This window comes from Anoplopoma fimbria, chromosome 24 (assembly GCF_027596085.1).
Source record: "Anoplopoma fimbria isolate UVic2021 breed Golden Eagle Sablefish chromosome 24, Afim_UVic_2022, whole genome shotgun sequence".
Lineage (NCBI taxonomy): Eukaryota > Metazoa > Chordata > Actinopteri > Perciformes > Anoplopomatidae > Anoplopoma > Anoplopoma fimbria.
In genome coordinates, this window is record NC_072472.1 from 21,953,236 (window position 1) to 21,968,769 (window position 15,534).

General features: G+C 42.9%; 1 protein-coding gene across 1 annotated transcript; it reads right to left on the reverse strand.

Annotated features, from left to right (window-relative positions):
* Positions 1-1,393: 1,393 nt before the first annotated feature.
* On the reverse strand, positions 1,394-14,887 carry wscd1b (WSC domain containing 1b). The gene is given in 9 exon segments (XM_054626473.1): positions 1,394-1,746; positions 1,947-2,147; positions 2,245-2,409; positions 2,811-3,000; positions 3,537-3,658; positions 6,228-6,412; positions 7,442-7,556; positions 14,345-14,527; positions 14,530-14,887. Coding segments are annotated over 9 exon segments (1,725 nt in total). The 5' UTR covers positions 14,741-14,887.
* Between the last annotated feature and the right edge of the window lie 647 nt (positions 14,888-15,534).

Below are 15,534 nucleotides of genomic sequence, written 5' to 3' on the forward strand. Positions count from 1 at the left end.
GCTGTTGGCAGACAAAATATCAAGGAACCTGTGCAGTCCAATATAACAGCCCTGCAGTGAATCCGTTGTGAAACATTAATGTTCAGAGCAGTCTAAGAACAGAGTTTATGATGTTTACTTAGAATTCATTTAATCCAGTGTCCTTAATAATTTACCAAAAAATAAATAAATCGAAGCTTCAAAGAGGAAGCTTTTGTTGCATAATACTGCACATGTTGGTTACTTATCGCATCTTTCTTCATACAGTGACACATCTGTTTGTACCTGTATTTTGAATCTAGCTATTCATAAATCAGTACTAAAGCCTGGTGACTACATTCAATTAGTCACTTGTTCTTCTTTTGAAGCACAAGCAGTGAAAGCAGATCGAGGTGTGCTTGCCTCGCTCTGAAATGTTATGCTTGTTTTACTGCAGCCATCAGGTGGCACTGTTCTTCCAGTGCCACCTGATGGCACAGTTGTTCAGACCCGGTGGGTCAACTGCAATATCTGAGAGTTGTTTAGCCAAGATTTGCATACTGACCAACAGTGTTTGCTTTCTTTTAGCCGCCGTTTGTAGTTGCAGAGAACCCTTCACACACAAAACACTCTGAACATCATTCTTTACATTCCGACAGACTGCCAGACCTGTTTAAATAGTCCTCAGCACATTAAAGTCCGAAAACATTTCAAGTGATGCGAGGGTAAACGACTTCAATCAATTCAAACGTAATGCGTTTAATGAAATAAAATGTAACAGTTCAAAGCAGTTCCAGTGATCCATATTTGTCTGAGTCCATGTACTCGTCGCATTGAGAGTCCCTACTGCCACATACTGCGGCTTTGAAGCTGCAAACCTGCAGAGGATCACCACAGAAATTGAATGTAATCTGGGTAATTCTAATGCTCATCTGTGTTAGTAGGACTTTTTTTGTTAACATGGGCGTATGTTTAAAAACACAATATATGTACTAAAGTGAAATTATAAAGAGCCGCAGAAAACCCTCTTCAACCGAAATGAGCCCGTCCAGGATTTACCCACTCGTGTTTGTGCTGTCGGGCACTTCGCCGGATAATCCCAACTCTGCAGGCCGACAAATCATGTCAAATCCTGTCTGAGTATTCGTTGCATTTGCAGCTCTCAAAGAGGCAGCCCCGGCCCCCGAGGCTTTCTGCTCTGTTCACCATTGGATTTCACCATGGATTGTCATGTTTCCTCCAGTGACCTCCCAGTGTGTTTCCATGACTCTACAGCCATTCACGCTGCGTCTGACTTATCAAAGAGTCAGGTGGTCCACTTATCAGCCAGTGCGTGTCTGTTCCCCATGGAGCACCTGGGGAAGAACTTCTCTCTCGCTAAACCCTAGCTGGACCCGTCATTTAAAGGACTAAGAGCATGACCTTTGTCAGATCGTCATCTGGGAAGGTACTCCTGCGGAAGTCCGCTAAAGTTCCTGTTCTGCAGTGCCTCGCTGACAGAATGAATGAGGGGCTCGATCATCTGTCTCATGTCGGGAGTGAACGGGTCAAAGGAGGGCCGTTGGGCCCCTGAGCGTTTGAAATGGCCGTCCTGGTTGCTCTGTGCGCAAAGCAGCCTCTCCTCCGTCATGGTGGCGTTCAGGAAGGCTGTGATGACGCGGAGCTGAGGGAGAAGGGCCCTCTGCAGCTCCTCGTAATGCACCACCAGCAGGCGCCGTCCGAACCTCAGCCAGCTCAGAGCGTGGGACGCCCACCAGGGAGCGTAGCTGGAGACAAATTCTGGCCATTCTGCAGGTGAAAGACGGCAAAGGTGGGGACATTAGGCCTTATTTCCACTGCCGCTTCGACTCAACTCAACTGTTTTACTCACTTAATCAGTTATTGATTATTTTGCTTGAATGCTGTTTTCTTTTTTATTTATATGAGCTTTGTACGAGGGAGCCTTAGAACTAAGATGCATATTACTATAAAGAGCCGGACAGTATTACCTTTGCTTTTCCACTGTGCATCCGTGGCATGCCCTAAATGTCCGGCACACTTGCGGTTGTATTCAGCCACCAGGGAGCGGTACGGATTTCTAATCAGCAGGATAGCAGAATCGAAGATCTCAATCTCCTTCTGACCGCTCTCGTGGGTCTTCACGCAGATGCTGCGGCCGCTCTTCCAGTAGTCCTTCTCCCCTTTAAAACCTGGTGCCAAATGAACAAATGAATGGACAACGGTGAGCTGTGAGGGCAATACGTCACCGAGCGCACACTTAAAACTCTTGTTTGTCCCTCCCCTCACCTCTGTTGTAGAGCGTGCCGTCGAAATAGAAGCTGCCAGTGTAGTAGCCTGTCACCAGCTCGATCAGGTGTCGCACCCAGGTGTTGCCCGCACCAGGAAAACTAGAAAGGGCCACCAGGGAGATGGATCTCTGAGGCAGAAACATCCTCTCTTTGCACATGGAGTCTAAAAGAGACGTGGTTATCGCTTTTAGTTACAACACAAGCAGAGATGCACCCAAACAGAATTCAGTGGAAACCTCTTAAAGTGATCACATTAGTCAAGGTCAAATTGAGGTGGATGATTGTTTTCTTTATATGTCATGTATATTACTTAATATTATCTAATTGACATTTGCATGCAATACACAAATATAAAGCAATGTAACAGACAGATTCGCTATTAACTGAATTTTATTAACCATTTCAAAACACAGTACAGCTGTTTAAAAATGGGCTTTAGCTGTTTTGAGGGTGGCTTCAGCCACAGCTGATTCTGTCCCAAGATTTTTAATCCATACAAGCTGTTGACCACGGTGACTGTGATCACTATGAGTGGTTTCCACATGCCGATGATTGTTATCCTACCAAGCACGGGTGTGTGATACACCTGGTAGTGGGCATGCTCAGTGGGCGCCGTGGCTGTGGAGTTGCAGGTGTGATTCAGCCTGGTGTCCTCCACACACTGCTGGTTGTCAGACTGCTGGTCGAGACTGAAAATAGACGACGTCCACGTGCAGAAACAGTGGGGCGTCTTGAACACAGCCAGCGGGAGCTCCTGCAAACCAAAAGCACAAATGTTCTCTGTGTCTTTCTATGACCCATCACAACTACTTTTCTTTCCAAAGACGTGTATTCCACCCATGGATCATCTGTCAGCTCAGTTCAGCGGGAGAGTCTGCATCACTCCAATCTTCATTATTCTTTCTCACTTTTCCATTTGAGCAAAATGCTCAAAGCACAAGGACGGACCGTAGTAAACATTTTAGAAGAGTTTAGCATAATCACATATGCGCATACACAACACAATGCAATCACCACCTGCTGGTGCAATATTTCTACCAGCCAGTTCTGTTTTTTGGAGGAGCCGCAGCTGCATCCAGTAAGATGTCAGTGCAGGATCCAGACTATCTGCTACTCATTAGAGGCACATTAAACCTTTAATATTCAGCTAAATCCAAGGCGCTCTGCGCTACCACATGTGATCCCATGGGAGTGAAGACAGCTCTCTGAGCTTTGGAGTCTACTCTCCATAGAAAGCTACTTGGAATAAATTGATCATCAGGTCAATAATTTCAAAGGCCTAATTCCAACCTTGTCTGTGCAGGTCTCGATGCAGGACTGCGTGGTTAGGTTGGGCTGAAAAGAGTCGATGGGGAAGGTGCCGATGGCGCTCTTTGTCAACTTGAAGCAACCGTGATAGTGAACATTTCTGACTGGAAAAAGACAAACACACATGAGAAAATAGTCGCACACTATTGGCAGGATAACAAGAATGGATTTGGCAGGATTCACCAGCTTAGACCAGCACTCTAAGTTAAGTCATTTATTTACTGATGAGCGCAAATAGCGAAATAAATTCTCCGATTTCTAAAAGTGGATTTCCTAGACATTGTTGAATTTAAATTATCCGTCCCAAAGAATTTCTGCCCTAATAATTACATTTCTATACTTGGTGTATAATACATTCACAATTCAGCTGCAAGTCTCCAAAGACATCCAACCCACCAACCATGAATATTAATACTGGAAATGGTATAAACTTCTGATATAATATATTTGACCTTGCCAACATCAATAATGTGGCGCATACTCTATTTTTAAAGAACAGAAAACAGTTTTTGTAAGAAAGGATCATGTATAATCAGTTCTGTTGAATTTTCATCATTATTATGTTTGGGTTTATTAATATTGCTTAAATATGTTGTTAAAAATAAAATGCACAGTAGCTTAAATCATGGTGCATTACAAGCTATCTGTGTCATGCTCCCTGCAAACAACTTGTATTCTGTGATGCACAGTCTATAAACTCCAGTTACACAAATGTTATCCAGCAAGTGTTACGTTACAATGACGTTTAATTTTATGCAAAAAAGTGACTGTTTTATCAGTCTAAATCATGAAGTGTGACTACAGCAAAGCAAAGAGCCACATCACTCTCTCTTTGCCAACTATTTTCATTATAAGCATTTCTGTCATAAAAAAAAGAAGTAAAGTGCAATCCAACAAAGCTCAAGACATCGAAGAAGACAAAGACACCAAGGGTAGGGTTGGTAATAATCAATATGTCTCTGCCTCTGCATAAAGTCTTTAAAAAAAGAGTCGCAAAAATGGCTTTAAATGTTTACGCAGGGCTCTGTATTTTTTAGCAAACTGGTCTCAAATAGGAATAAGTCCATTTGTTGTGGACTATTTTCAGCCTTGGATTAATACACATTTAGTGCTTAAGTGCAATGGGTGCTGCAACACCCCGGGGTATATTGAGGACAGACCAAGGGTATTCCAATGTACAGTAAAGACATGGAAACATATATCACTAGGACTGGTGATGGAAGCTGTCTGGGACACGAGCTCTCCAGGTGCTCATCAGACAGATACGTCAGGACAGCGATGGGAAGATGAATCTTTAACTCAGCCTGCATCACAAAACCACCAAAAGAAGTGAAATTAGACTGTACGCTGAAGACCACTTGGCTCCCAGAGAGGGGAAGTCAGCTGTCATCTAAAATGTATCACATATTATATATCAAGCTGAAAATATGTATGTGTTGTGTGTTAAGTGGCGTTCTATTTTTAGAATGTTCTTCTCTATGGGGGTTGCCATAGTGAAAGGAAAAACTAAATCAGGACACACAGAGCTTGACATAAAAGTAAATCATTAGTAAATGTATAATAAAACAAGGAGAAATATGAGAAAAACGATAAAGGGGTAAAGGGATGTCTTGGTTTAAAGATGTTTGGTATCCCCTGCTCTAGTGATATTTCTGGCAGCAGGGTGATGTATGAGAGTCACTCACTGGTGTGTTTTTAATAATTCTAGGACACAAGTGGAGCTCAAAGTAAATTATATGGGAAGCTTTTGGTTACACAGCGTTACTTGTTAGAAGGATTAATCCAACCATTGCTTTGGGTCTGGTTTTGAACAGACCTTAAAGCGTTTCACACCGAGCACGGATTTTATTCTGCATGGAAATTTATAAAGAGCTGATTTTATGGTTCCATATTAAGGCTTGCACACCCCTGCAGGATTGAAATCCTTTGTTGATGTCATACCTCAAGGTGTAGCTCCAGGTAGCTTGCGCCTCAATCTGGTTTCTCAAGCCTAATAATGTACAACAAAAACCAGGAAAACTACCTCAAAAGCCAATTTAAGGATGATATGGGATGAATATATGGCTTGAGATTGTCCATATGTTCTATGTTGGTCAGGGTTCGGGGCTAGCCACAACAGCTAGCATTAGCATCAAATTTGGGGTCCGATAAGTTTTGATATTATGTAGGTAATGTTAGCCCGTTAGACATTCTCTGTCAGGATAGGGTGTTGTTGTGCGGAGGTGACATTGGCTCTATATATGAGGACAGGCATAATGTCTCATTGTCAAAACTAAGGCAGTTAATAGCTAACAGCTGTTTAGCTTAGCCCAAAGACTGGAAACAAGTAGCCTGGCTCTCTATGAAGGTATATCAAGCCATTTTTATATTTGACGAACATGAAATGCGGCAAGGTGGAAATTTTGCACCAAAGTTTGCATTCAGATTTTCCATATACCAACAATGCATTTAAGCTTTGTGCTTGTGAAACACGGATTTTATTCCTTGACACTGTCACACACGTAGGTGCGAGCAGTGCAACATTTCCTTGACTGATGCCGCATTCTGTTGACAGAGTTTTGGGTATGTCATTTTGAGAATCTAAGTCCCCTCAGTCTGCAGCAGCCACAAAGCAGCTTGAGCAGAGAATAAATAGCAAACAGCACTGCATGTTCTTCAAGGAAGTTGACTCACATTTTCTGTGACCTGGCAGCTGCTCCTCCACCTTGTAAATGGAGAGTCGGCCCACGCCTCCGCAGGGAGAGCCCCTCTCGCCACGACACACCAGACCGCAGTCCTCCTCGGGAGCCCGTGTGCTACTGATCCGGTTCCCGCAGTGGCATTCGGCTCCGAACTCCAGACCGGCAAACTGGTACCCGCTATCCACACACATACACAGATAAAAACACAGTTATTGCCCTAGCCAAGGGCAATGCATCACCTCAATCTCTTGCCCTCAGGCTAAGTCATCCCACAGGACATTAGTTAACATTTCTAACTTACCATTTAACTGAGAGCTCCCAGCTTTAAATCTACAGCGTGGCCCGTCCCCTGGTGATGTTAGTCAGTGCTTCTCTCTCTGCACTCATCTGACTGTGCGATGCCTTTTTTTTCTTGCCGAACTGCGGTCACCTCTGATCTGTACTTTACATATCAAGGCTGTTGTGACTCATACTCTCTTTTTATCTTCCCTCCTTGGGAAAGACAGAGACCTCATCAAAGTTGACCTTTTCATATATGTCCTTTTGAAGCTTCCTCTCAAATTGCCTTGACTTTTTACTTTTTACTCATCGCGGTAATTGGCCCACTCAGGTAACGAGCACGACTGCTATCTATGCAGGCGGGGGATTGTGGAGTGGAGGGTGGGGGTGGGCTTAGCAGGGCCATCTGACTGCATCCATCTGTCCTCTACTGTTCTGTTTCAGCGGGCCTATGCTGCTTCCTTGCTGCTACGAGATTAAGAGGAATAATTCAAGCGGGTCATTCCTTGAGTTTGCCACCAAAAGTCCACCTGCCTCTCCACGTTTCCTTTCAGCTTTGGACGGTTACAAACGTCTCAAACTCTGCTCACACTGACCCAATCGGAGAGATTCACAGCGCAGCAACAGGGAAAGCACATATCTAACCTCTGATTTATTCACTAACCACTGTTGTCGGCTCATTCAGCTTTCTAACACACACACCTCCCTCCTTCCTTCTCCTGCAATAGATCAAGCCTTCTGTCCTGGACTGCTCTTCACTTTCCCCTCTCTCACACCCCCTCATCTTTTACTGTCATCCAGCCACCTGGCTCTCCACTGGCTGCAAACACAGGGGGCATTCATGGAGGAGACTGAGATCCAAAGCGTTTACTCAAACAGCAGGCCCTCTGTGGCCCCTTCACGGGAGCCCGGAATGAAATGCATTACCTTTCCGAGCAGGTGTCTTGACACAGAGAACTGGTCATTTTGCGCAGGTCATAAAGCATGGTTCCTCCCAGCGCACGGTCACTGGTATTGTGCAGGAAGCAGCCCATGTAGGTTCCTGCATGTGAGAGAAAAGCATCAAGACTGAAAAACATCCCTGGAAAGGAGCTCTGCAGGTCACAATAGATGAGTGTCAATTTGAAAAGTGTGCTTGAGATCACAATAACATTTGAGGCTGAGATGATTGGTCAATTAATCAATTAGTCATGAAACAAATGTATTAGATAATCAGTTAATCATTTAGATAATTTGTCAATCAATCAAACTAATTCGCAATTTGATCGAACATGAAACAATGATCAGTTGCAGCCCTAACACAACATGTATTACACCAAATATGAAGTCGGTTTTCATGTTTATTATTAGATCCTGAGCACATTTACCAAAAAGAAAAGAAAAACATTTGAATGAATTGCGATAATTCAGCTGTGTAGTGCCGTGACGTCAAACCCCCAATTCTTACCCCCTTTGCTTTCGACCACCTTTTTGGCACCTCACCACTCTTCAAACTCGGCCTTTGTTTTGATCTCAACTACACACTTGTTAAGAAAACACCAGCATTTTTGTCGCGGCTGGAGATAATCCTGAATGCACTTTTTTCCATGTGATATGTTTCACTGATGCGCGTGAGCACAATGTGCACAACCGCAATTAGCCATGGTTTGGACATAAACCAGATTTCCTCTGTCTTTGCTCTGGCACTGGCAACGTCTTTTAAACAGTGCCAGAGCATCATCACTTACTCACAGTTATTATACACGCCAGCATGTATTGTAAGCCATAATATCCAACTAATTCATGTCGAGGCCCTAATTTACCATCCAATATAGATTATTCTCACTCCTACGTTACAGTGAACCTATTGACTTGCACAAGAATCAGAACTACTCGTGTAGAAAGGATGATGATGTAACGCATAACAGGCTACGACAGACTATTATGATGTGCTGACAAGATTAAGGCTCCATATAAAACGTAGCCCCAATTTTTTTTTTTTGATGTTATCCTCGTCTTTGCCACATTGCTACATCACACTCAGCTCAGCCGACACATAAAAGTCTTCTTAAGAAATACCAGTGTGTGTGTGGATTCGGAGCATATGCATTTCTATTGTGTGCAGACTTCATTTACATGTTGCCCCTTGGGTCTGAGTTATATTTTTAGGTTATATGCTAGATATCGTTACTCACTCAGGAGCTGTATGTCGTGAACAGTAGAGTCCAGTTTTGTTGAATAGACTGAATGCAGATAATTCCCTAATGTTAGCTTTTGGGTTTATTTCACAGGCCGTATGAATTTGTATTCTTGGATGTTTTAAAGGTTTCAAGGACACTGAGGATTCAGCTTTTTTATGTTCACAACCCACATAAAATAAACTGATAGAAAAACATAGTTGGGAGGACTGAAGAGATGTGGCAGCAAGGTGCATGGACAAGATGGACGCAAGCGACGGGCCGTGAAATCCCCTGGCAGGTCGAGCATCGCTATATCAAATTTGTGATTCAATCAGTCTGTACTGTCCTCTGAAGCCCGTCCAGCGCGTTGTGCTGGGTGAGGCTGAGTCGCCGGCCGTCCTCAGGAGACAAACACTGGAGATCTCCAGCAGCTGCTGCCTGAAAGCACCAGACTTTGGCTCTGCCAAAGTCTGTGGCAGGGAGCATCTCCAGAGGCACTACCCAAGGTGAGCCCCACACCGCCACCCCTACCCCCTTATCCATGCAGCGGGGGCAGGTCATTGCTTTAATCAAAGTGAAGGAGATGCACTGGGCACCTGCAGCTAAGGGTTAATGGACAAAGTCCCAGACATGATAGAAATGACTGCACTTAGGTCTGACACTGTGTAGCTTTCTTAGACATTGAGACAGATGGCCGCGCCTGAGCCCAGTCGTCCCCACAGGACTGGACGGAGGAGGCTAATGACGACGATGGCCGAGTATACGAGGACATGTGCCGCCGCCACGGGTAGCATGTGCACAGTGTGTGTGTGTCCTTTTTAAAGTGGGCTGAGGAGGGTTCACAGTCTCGCCGGGTCTATAATATCCCTGCAGATGTGAGGAGAGTCATAGAAACCACAGCAGAATGGGGTCTGAGCACATTTCAGGCTGACCCAGACAGGAGTCAGAGTATTATCTATGCAGGGTTTTTGATCCTGAACAACCTGAAATACCCAGTGACTGTGACTAAAGCCATCAGAGGATGTACAGGGGTTTGGTGTGTAGGGCAGATGCAATGAAATGATGATGAAATAATATTAATATAAGACAAGACTCAATTTAACCATGAAAGTCTAATGGGCAAAAATAATAAGAATAGGAGTTAAACATAACGATTAGAAAAATGTTCTATAAAGGATAACATTTCAAAGACAAAATAAATATCTGTTATAGAACTATTAAAATGTTAAAGTGCATAGTTTTCATGTAGGGATGATGTAAAACGTACATTATCCCTTAGAAATATATTCAACAAACTATGATAAAATAGGTTACACACTTTCCATAAAAAAGGTAGTAAAACAAAAAAGCATAGATATTATGTGAACCTGAACTGTAACCTTTCCCCAAACCATCCTTTTTTTCACCCATATTTTCTGATGTTTTGTAGTGATCAAAGATTTGTCTCATCTTTGACTGATGTTCAATTCTAGGGGCTTTTTAGGGAGAGGACATTAACTGTATGTATAAATACAGACAAAATAATTTGATATGATAAATAACCTGACAGGACAGTTTTTCAGCCCTGAGTAGTGTCAGCATGTGTTCTCAACAGCACTAACAACATGGATGTATTAAGAGAACTTGAAAGAGGGTTGGAGGCGGGGCCCTGTTCATTTTTCAACTTGCTCAGTAGTACTGGAGCAAAAAAAGACTTCAAAATATAAAATAAAATCTGATTAATGCATCCAGGTGCCATAGAACAAGCTCACTAGCGTTAGCCTCTTAGCATCGGTCATAAGGACACCATAATATGTGGTTCAACATAAGCAGTTATGTTATATGCCTTTTCTGTGTAGTTTTCTGTTCACGGTGACAGTTAGGCACAGTCAGTGTGTAACTACGGTAACGCAATGTGTTCGGAGTATCTTTTTCTCAAAGGTTGGTTTAGTGTTAGCTCTGCTGAAATTAAAGACAGACGCCTTTGTGTAGTCAAAGATTGTAGTTGTTCGTCTCTACTTACCCATAGCTTCTACAATATTAGTATTTATTTATGTTTATGAAAGAACACCGAAGGCACATTAAAGAAAATGTGTAGGATCTGCATGGTAGTAACTGATACGACAGATGCAACATTTGAAATCAACTCAGATCTTCCATCTGGACTGTGACAGCTGGACAGTCAGAGGAAAAATTCAGAGAGCTCAGTAAGAAGAGTGACGGGGACAAAAATAGGATATCAACAACCCAAGCACCTGCACTTCCTGACTTTCTAAAACTTTGCAGGGGAATCAACACAGACTACATAAAAACAATCAACTCTGGTGAAATATCTACACAGTGAGTGTGGCTCCTACTGTGCAGGCCTGGTCATTTTTCTTACTTCTGATCCTGCTGCACATCTCCCGGCGTACTGATACGTACTTGTAAGTAGTGTAATGGTATTACTGCCATTACAGTAATGGTATTACTGCTGTGTACTTTGTGTCGAAGTCGTCAGTAAATAGAGATTGAATAAAGTTGTTTTTTTTATAAAACAGTGGAAACATAAATATTGAAAAGCAAACCAAAGACCTAGCCATATTTTATCAGAATTTATCAGAAATGTTTTTCTATGTTTGTAGGTTATGATAAAAAAAACAAATACAGGCCAATAATTTGTTATTGGCGAAGAACTAGGCTTCAGCTGAGGGATGCCGATAACAAGACTGTGTTGCATGTATGAGAGCTGTTTAATGACTGCATACCAGGGCTGAATAGTCCTGATTTAGCACCTTACCATTTGTACTTGACTCACAGTGAGTAGAAACACTTAACAAGTAAGTGTTCTCTCCAGTTCCCTGCCTTTATTTTACCAAGAAAGTGCCTCTTAAATTTCATTTGTGAGTCACCTCACATTAGGGTATCATTATAGCTATGACTGCAGCTAACAATTGTTTTCACTGATGATGAAACTGTATTAATTTAATCAGTCATTTCGTCGATCAAAAGATCTTGATTTTTCAGAGCCCAAGATGACGTCTTCAAATAGTTTTTGTATGACCAACAGTCCAAAACAACAACAACTAAATCTATTTACAGCAATATAAAACAGAGAAAAGCAGTAAATCATCACATTTAAGAAGATGGGCGGCAGATTCATGCGTTTTTGCTCAATAAATGATTGAAAGGAATAGCTTGATTTTGGTAAATATAATTATTTTGCTTTCTTGATGAGGACTTCATGAGAAGATTGATACCTCTCATATCTTTACTGAAATTTGAAGCTACAACCAGTAGATGTTTTGCTTAGCTTAGCATTAAGACTGGAAACTGGGCTAGCGGGGCTCTGACTAAAATCTGCCTAAAAAACATTTATATCTTTATTGTTTGATTAAAGCAAAAACCGAAGTGCAAAAACGACACATGGTGGTTTTGTGAAAACATTATGTGCTGGCGATTTCTTTTGGATTTTTGAGCAGACACTTCTTGAAGTCTTTGATGGTTGCCTGGCAAACTCAGAGTTACGACAAGAGTCTGGCACATGAAACATAAAAGAAAACTGATTCAACCTGTCAATGAGTGAGTTTTCGAGGTTATGGCGGGTGGATTTTAACCCTGAGACAGAGGTAGGCTAGCTGTTTCCAGTCGTTATGCTAAGCTAAGCTAACAAGGCATTAGCTTCATATTTAGGCCTGTTGGATGAAACTACAGCTTTGTAGTATCGATCTTCTCATCTAACTCTCAGCAAGAAAGCAAATAAGTGCATTTCTCAAAATGTATCACTTTATGATATTGATCAATTATAAGAATAGCTAATTTTCTGTCAACTTAATTAACTTATGGTTTTGGCACTGACTGAAACTGAGAGCGTATTGTTTAATGATGTACTGTACCATAGAGGGTTATGAATCATATCAGAAGAAGTGGGCCCTATGCTTTTTTTCTAAAACCTTTCACCTGTTCCTCTTCCAGGGACATGAGGCACAATAGACCTGGGTAATTTAATTCTGTGTCCTGGGTAATACATTTTAAAAAGGTGCCTTTGCCAGATGGCTGTTACTGAAACTGATCCCATCCCTGCCTCCCAACATTTTTCATCTGTATCACCCTTCTTAGTGATCGAGTTGTTGTGTAGTGTCTGGTGTCTGTTTAAAAGAAGGATTAAGAGCTCTTGTAGGATGCTTTTCAAGAATAAGTTGGACCAACAAATGCTCCTCCGGAGCTAATTCCATTGTTTTTATAATTTCAACAAAATGGCAAAGGCACTGACGGGCACTGTGAAACAACAACAACAGTAAATCTCGAGCATTCAAGTTACAGTGAAGGCCCCTTAACTGCGAGGGCAAGTAAGGAATTATATCATTTTTATCTTCGTACTAATTTATTTTCAAGAAACTCCTTCCATGCCCGCCTGCCTCTCACTTCACTGGTATTTTTCGAGGATCAGTGAGTACTTTCCCTTCATCTACAATCTGAAGCACCCCGCAAGTAAAAAGTCATATAAATGTATAATGACGCCCGTCTAAATGTTCTAAGGTCATGATTAGATGTTCGTGAAATGTCAATGAAGCCTGTTGTGAGTGCGCTGCAGAGCCTCTGTGCAGAGAGCGCACTGCCTCGGCTCCAGGCCACCCGAGCTAAAATAGTAAATCACAAAACAGAAAATAAACTTGTGTATTTGCTCCCTCATACATTATTCACCAGGAAAACCACCATCTCCGTCAACACGTCTTTGCCCTGGATATTTCAATCTCGCATTTCCTCCCTTTTCCGCTTCTTTAATTCAGATAGCGCGATCGTGTCAAAGCTGCATTGCTTATTTTTGCTTTGTCTTCGCCTTTGTTAAATGGCAATAGAGGTGCAGCCTTGTACAATCCTTGTACAGCTAATGCAGTGTTGGCTGTACAAGGCTGTTAACGATTGGCAAAAACCGCATCAGATGTTGTGGTCAGATATCTGTCGGGTCAGATATCATTTAGCAGCTGTTATTGGAAGTCTCTGAGGTTATGAAGAGCCAACAAGTGGCTGATGGTTAAAGGATACAACTTTACAGCCTTGGTTAATTTCTGTGCGGTTTGTTGTGAAGAATATTAATTTTGCATCTCCATGGTCAGCTGGTTAAAACAGTCAAATACCTCTTACATGGTGTTAACATCTCGCTGGCCCGCTAATTCATGTTAATAGGGCCAGCAGTGGTCACATGTTAGCATTAGCACTGGCTGATTTGCTGCTTTTCAGTAAGCTATAAGGAAAGATTGTGAAGTTACAACTCAGTATTAATCCAGAAAAGACTTGGCGGCGGGAATACTAAAGGCGGGAAGGTGTCAACTCAACGTAGAGACTAGTCAAACTCTTCAGACTGAACTTTAAACTTCTTGAGTAATCTTAAGAAACCAGAAAGAGTACTCTAGAATAAAAAATGATCCAACATAAAAACCCAGCCCAGTGACGCCAACTCTTTTCCAATGACAGAGAGAGTGCACAGGCAAAGTGCATGCAGATAGACAGGCAGGAAGGCCGTCCAATCATTTCATTGGAGCTGAATGAAGTGATTGGACGGGCTCATTACAGTCGTGCAACAACCACAGATACCGGATTTAAAATGTAGTTTGATAGAGCATTTGATTCATTGATTGCTGTCAGAATGTAAAGAAGAACATTACCCACCCTAGCTTTGAGTTGTGTGAATTGAATGTGCATTGTTATTTACCTTTATGTCTGCTGCTCCTGTGGAGAGGGACTTTCTGCTCGGGGCTCTCTGGCAGCAGACTGTGAAACCAGCGGCGATGCAAGTGTTGCACCCCCAGGCTTTGGGAAGCGTGCCAGTGCCGCCCCGCCTTGGTTCCCCCTCCGGACGCCGGCTGAACGGCGGCGGCAGCCCATCTGGAGCGCCCCTCACCCCCAGGCCCTGAGCGACCCTGAGGGCGGTGGGGGGCGCGGCGAGGGCCAGCAGGGGCGGCAAGCCTTGAGTGGGCTGGGCCACCCTGACACTGGAGCGCTGCAGGAGCAGGATGCTGCCCGCCATCAGGTAGGCGATGCCAAGGCAGAGCAGCAGCATCTGAGCGCGTTTCAAGAGGCAGTGCAGCCTGTAGTGGGGCGCCGCCATGTTGTTTTAACCGTCTCTCAGTGGAAGGCCACGTCGTGGACTAGGTGGCAGAAGATGGGTAACCTACTTACGACTCCATGCTCTCGGAAAGACAGGCAGCATCTGGCAATGTGGAAGACATTGGCCCTCCATCGTCCAATAGCAGCAGTGGAACAATGGATGTGCCACAACAGAGAGGGGCTTAATATCCAAGGCTTGGGTCACAGACTCCAGGATGATCCCTGGGGAAAAGCTGAGGCACAAAAAAGAAGAAAAAAAGATGGAATTAAAGCCTGAGTATTTCTCTGAGCACAATCTAGGGGAAGGGAAGTATATGCCTGGGGGATTAGATGCACAGCTCATGTTGACATATGGGCTTGTGTTTCTGTCTTGCAGCATCTTGCAACACATCCCTTAGTGTCTGCTGCTTCGTTGTTTCCCTCTCTACCATTTCTTTCTAATTCAAAACCCTACTTCAAGTTGTCTTCTGCAATTCCCGATATTTTTGGTTGGAAAATTACATTGAACCTTTGCGAATATAGCTTTGGGTTTCATTCCATTTCTGCACTGTCAGATTAATTTGCACACACCGGCAATATCTAATATCTAAGTCTCAATTATCACAGTCAAATGACATCATGTGATAATAATAAAAAATAAAAAAAACCTGCCTCAAAATGATTATGAAATGGGGATTACTATAGCAGTATGCAGGAAATCTGTGGAGAGATGAATAAGTGATGAGAGAAAAAAAAAAAGAAAACATGCAAGGATGAGGTGTTGAGTGAATAAATGGGATGTAAAACATCCCTTGA